The sequence below is a fragment of the Aedes albopictus genome, chromosome 2 (assembly GCF_035046485.1).
Source record: "Aedes albopictus strain Foshan chromosome 2, AalbF5, whole genome shotgun sequence".
Taxonomy (NCBI): Eukaryota; Metazoa; Arthropoda; class Insecta; order Diptera; family Culicidae; genus Aedes; species Aedes albopictus.
In genome coordinates, this window is record NC_085137.1 from 24,635,570 (window position 1) to 24,641,569 (window position 6,000).

At 41.6% G+C, this 6,000-nt stretch overlaps 1 protein-coding gene across 1 annotated transcript in view; it reads right to left on the reverse strand.

The window, feature by feature from the left end:
• The window catches only part of LOC109429639 (protein takeout), a 28,326-nt gene extending 22,540 nt beyond the window's left edge, over positions 1–5,786 (reverse strand). Inside the window, exon 1 of the mRNA XM_019705640.4 lies at positions 5,246–5,786. Coding sequence (XP_019561185.3) covers positions 5,246–5,315 — 70 coding nt within the window. The 5' untranslated portion in view covers positions 5,316–5,786. The remainder of the gene's footprint in view (positions 1–5,245) is intronic.
• Between the last annotated feature and the right edge of the window lie 214 nt (positions 5,787–6,000).

Genomic DNA, 6,000 nt, shown 5'->3' on the forward strand with positions numbered 1-6,000 from the left:
TCTCTCATCTCTCATCTCTCATCTCTCATCTCTCATCTCTCATCTCTCATCTCTCATCTCTCATCTCTCATCTCTCATCTCTCATCTCTCATCTCTCATCTCTCATCTCTCATCTCTCATCTCTCATCTCTCATCTCTCATCTCTCATCTCTCATCTCTCATCTCTCATCTCTCATCTCTCATCTCTCATCTCTCATCTCTCATCTCTCATCTCTCATCTCTCATCTCTCATCTCTCATCTCTCATCTCTCATCTCTCATCTCTCATCTCTCATCTCTCATCTCTCATCTCTCATCTCTCATCTCTCATCTCTCATCTCTCATCTCTCATCTCTCATCTCTCATCTCTCATCTCTCATCTCTCATCTCTCATCTCTCATCTCTCATCTCTCATCTCTCATCTCTCATCTCTCATCTCTCATCTCTCATCTCTCATCTCTCATCTCTCAACTCTCATCTCTCATCTCTCATCTCTCATCTCATCTCTCATCTCTCATCTCTCATCTCTCATCTCTCATCTCTCATCTCTCATCTCTCATCTCTCATCTCTCATCTCTCATCTCTCATCTCTCATCTCTCATCTCTCATCTCTCATCTCTCATCTCTCATCTCTCATCTCTCATCTCTCATCTCTCATCTCATCTCTCATCTCTCATCTCTCATCTCTCATCTCTCATCTCTCATCTCTCATCTCTCATCTCTCATCTCTCATCTCTCATCTCTCATCTCTCATCTCTCATCTCTCATCTCTCATCTCTCATCTCTCATCTCTCATCTCTCATCTCTCATCTCTCATCTCTCATCTCATCTCTCATATCATCTCTCATCTCATCTCATGTCATCCTTCCCTAACTCTCTATCCTATCCTCTACCCTCCCATCTACCCTACCTTCTACCCTAACCATCTACCCTGCCTTTTACCCCACCCACTACTTTAACACACTACCCTAACCCTCAACCTTACCCTCAACCCTACCCTCTACCCTACCCTCAACCCTACCTTTACTCTACCTTCAACCATGCACTGTAACATAACCCTTTACTCTACCCTCTACCCTACCTTTTACCCTATCCTGCTACATAATCCTCTACCCTACCTTCTATCCAACCTTTTTCCCTACCCTCCAACCAACCCTCTACCCTAACGCTCAACCCTGCCCTCTACCCTAACTTTTACCCTACCCTGTAACATGACCCTGTTTCCTACCTTCTACTCTACCTTTTATCCTACCCTCTACTCTACCTTCTTCCCTGCCCTCTACCCTACCCTCCACTCTACCCTCTACCCTCACTCTCAAGCCTACCCTCTACCCTACCTTTTATCCTACCTTCCACCCTACCCTGTAGCAAACCCTCTACTCTACATTCTACCCTACCTTCTACCCTAACCCTCTACCCTACCATCTATCCTACCTTCTACCCTAATCCTCTACCCTACCGTCTACCCTATCTTTTACCCTACACTCTGCCTTACCTTCTACCCTACCCTCTAACATAACCCTCTACCCTACCCTCTACCCTAATCATCTACCCTAACCCTCTGTCCTAGTCTCTCCTCGAACCCTCTACCTAACCCTCTAGCCAACCCTCTAACCTACCTTTTACCCTAACTTGTTACTCGTTCCCGAATACCTAAAACCCCAATTTACGCCTAAGGAGCGTAAATTGGGGGAGCGCTATTTGGGAATTAGTGCGTAAATGGGGGGAGCGTTATTTGGGAATTAGTGCGTAAATCGGGGGGCGCAAATTGAGTTTGGCGCAAATAAAGTGAGCGTAAATTGGGGTTTTAGTGTAGTATGACTCATAAGTACTCTTCGAGATGTCCAATCGAAAAAAAAAATCAATAGCGTTCTACTAGGATGTAGTAGCTTTCATTTGCTTCCATGAGAACTCAAATCGGTTGACAGACGGCTGAGAAACGTGACACACATACACACATACACACATACACACACACACATACAGATATTTGCTCAGTTTGTCGAGCTGAGGTGATTGGTATAAGAGACTCGGCCCTCTGGGCCTCCGATCGAAAGTCGGTTTTTCGAGCGATATTTATACCCTTCTTAAGAAGGGTAAAAAGCGAAAGATGACGCTAGCGCGGCTTTTTTGTGGGTGCGGCAGTCGGAGCGGGAAGGTTAAGACGATGCTTGAAAAAATAAGCAAATGGTCCTTTCTCGTGAAGTGAAGTATATGGATGAACACTCAATAGCCAATGGTATTGCAGAAAATTGAAGCAGTTAAGGTATGAGTGCGTTCGTCCGATGACATGGAACCGGTCATTCCGATTTTTCTTTATATGATATCAGAAAAGGGCCACTGGTGCACGATTAGTGGTGTTTTCACCGTGTAAATGCAGAAAAAGTAGGATTTTCTGTTGGTAGTGTGTAATTAAGGTAATTTTCAATAGTTTGATTGATTACAACTGCGTTGTTCTACGCGGAGAGAGTAAGGCGTTTCCACGGATGATTTTGAGGGACTCTTTGTCGCGGGTGCTTTGCTCCTATGTGGCGTAAGTATTGTGACAATAAACAATACTCGGATGTTTATCTTGCAATGGATTGAAAATAGAAATTTTGCTTGTTGAACGATTAACATTACGCGTATTTTCTTATAGCCTATGGAGTGGATTATAATATCACCCACCATAAGTGGCATCATAGATGCACGCCATTCCCTACCCTACTAACAAATACTCCTACTGGAGCTGCACGGTTACAATTAGCATCGGTAGTTGAACTATTCAGTCCTTTCCTTTCCCGATGACTGTGAGGACGTGGCCGGCGCCATTATTGACTTTTTATATTTTGAACTCTCGAATTGTGTAGGGTAGGTAATCAAAAGTTGAACCAAATTGCGGCTTTCTGAATTAGCGCAAATTTTGAGTGATACTTACTCCCACATGGAAATAATTTACTACGGCAAAAACGTATGTACATGAAATCCACGGTCAGGGGCTGTCCATAAACCACGTGGTCATTAGGGGGGGGGGGGGGGTTCAGCCAATGACCATTTTGTATGGACAAATAAAAAATTTTGTATGGACTACTGACCACGCGGGGGGGGTTTGAAAAGTCCCAAAAAAATGACCACGTGGTTTATGGACAGCCCCTCATGAACTTTCTGTTAAGTGGTAAAAAGTTTGTATTTGCAATTTGCACCGAATTTCATTGAAAAATTCGATTATTCGTCAGCAATGATTTTAATCTTAATTTGAACTACTGGCGGCAGCAGCTCGGGCATCTCCCACTACAGCCAATTTCGTGCTGAACAATAGAAAAACACATGGATCTGCTAATTCCCATAGCTATTTTTCATGAGGCAGTGGAATTTCAACTCAGAATGTTCTAAACGCTTCAGGAACTTGGAAACTAAATTTGGAATTTTTCATCCCCCAAGAGTAAACAAAACAACCACTAGCGCAGTCTGCAGGCCAACACTGGAGGCTCGCCCCCGTTTACTAGTTCAAATTTAGATTACAAATGGTTCAACTTAAGATACTTGGACAATAAGAATTACTTAAATTTGATAATTTTATGACAAATAATGCGGAATATTATTCGGTTGGTCGATTCTACGATAAATAAGCTTTCATTTGACGTGTTCACATATTGCGTGTGATACAATGCATGAGCTGTACGAGTGCACCGAAAATGTGCTTTCTCTGGGGGGAAATGGGTGAAATCACAGTGATTTTTCAATTGCCTGTTTTCCTTGACAAAAACGCTTTTTTAAATGCTAATAAAGTCCATGTTATTAGGTTATATTACGGAAAGCTGTTTAAAATATTTTTCGGGAAAATATTTGCCTAAAAAGTACGTCGTTTTGATGAATTTCGAAATGGTTCAAATTAAGATTACAATTTGACTAGTTCAAAGTTTGATTTCTTACCCTACATCGAGAATTATAAGCTAGTCTCAAACCAATGAATAGTGGTTCGTTGTGCATTTTCGATTGTTCAGATGAATTACGGATTTAGCAACTACGATGTGTACGGTTATCCTTGCTGTTTTCGGGTTACTTTTCAGTCTAACGTTAAATTAAGGCAAATGATACTTGGAATACGAGGGACGGTACAAGTTTTTATCCCCTGATGAAGGCCGAATCCAATGGCCGAAACGTCGGAATTAAAAAAGTTGCACTTGTCCTAGCACATGTCTTAATTTAACGCTAGTCTGAAAAGCCACCCGAAAACAGTTGATTCTACAGTCGATCCTTGTTCAAAAGTTATCCTTGCTTTTCTTTGCTTTGGTTCCCCTCACATTGATCGATGCTGGGCAATGAGGAAGCGGACTCTCTGTATAGTGTGGGTGTTAGTGAATTCGACATTTACAAGCGTCTTATCGCCATGTGGTACATGAGCTTTTCAAATAGACGAATAAATAAATAAATGAAGAATATGAAGTGTACCATCGAGATGTATGATATTGGTATCAAGTTTTTTTAAGGACCAATTGAGTATCACATATTTTCCAAAAGTGGAAAAGCACTTTTCCAAAAGGATAATAAGTTATTCGAAAAAAATCTTGTTTGATTGCCATAACTGATAAGACGAACAATAGGATATTTTTGATTTCTTCGAAATGATAAACATTTTGAGAAATTTTTTTTTTTTCAGTTTAAGGAATAGCAATTCTCAGTTGTTATAAAACCAATGAATACATCAACACTGGGATAGGACACTCTACATGACTTGTCTTGAGTATTTGTACACATAAATAACCCAAAGAAAACCATATCATAACTTCCTCGTCTTCATAACACCATGATATTACGTTTTGAACAAAAATATATTAAAAAAGAAGCTTTTCTCTGTAGCCTGTTTCGTTTGGAAAACCTTCACAATTTATAAATGTAGGTTAGAAAGTCATGAGTCCTTATCATGTAGCAGAATATCACATAATGTAACAACAAAGCAATGGCGGATATTTTCGCTGCCGTTCCTTCCGCTATACCACTAATTTATATAATTGTAATCAATCGGTTTACGGAAGATCCCCACAATTTATTGTCAACTGCAAATTGTCTAAAAATGTATCGAACAAAATCATATCTTTAGGTTTCCACATTCAACGATAATCTTGATGTAATTCTAAACAGCACGACACATGTTTATGTGAACCAAGCAGCTTTGCATGCGGGCATCAATTTGGTTTAACAGCTTTCTCGCCGGAATATGTACACGAAATTGCAGTTTATCACTGATCCCATCACTCTCCACACCGTTACCGCTAAATAACACTTACGTATTACTCCATGAATGGGTTCTATCCTCAGAACGACTCCAATGAGTAAAATTACACTGATCGCTTTCATTCTTCCTATGCAATTACTATTCACTAACTTCTCCGATTTTTCAATCCAGTCACCTCTTTCACAGCACTTCTCTAGAGTCCATGAACTTGAGACCCTTTATTCTTTGTTCGTTGCACCGACTCAAGCACTCGCCCAGTGCTTCCTAGTGCGCAAACAAACCGACTCTCTTTCTCACTTTCACTGGTTATCCTTGAGCAGAAAACTCTTCACCGGAAGCTTAACTCGAAAAATACCTCAACACAGCGAACCGAGATGAGAGCGACACACAAAGGATTCTTCACATACAGGACTACCCTTGGGAACACAATGCGCGAGTCCAGGAAATTCCTTCACTCTCCTCCTACTCTGACTGGGCGCAAAACCGAAGCCGACTGTTTTCAAGCCCGTTCGCTCGGGTGCCTTTTATAGAATGTTCCCTTGTCAGCGCGGGATTCTCATTCTAAATCGTGCTGCGTACGCGCCGCGCGCCGCTGGCTGCCTTACAACGCAACGACGACGCTGCCGCCTTTTGTAGGTATGATCGTGCGCAAGCAACGCGAATCCATCATCTATAGCTTGTGGCTCCTGACTGTGTCCCCGTCGTCATGTGGCCGTGCTGCATTTACGTTCGGGAAAAAGTTTTTGCGATCAATGAAGTTTTTAGGCAACAACTTTTAACATGCTGTCATTAACACCACCATTAATA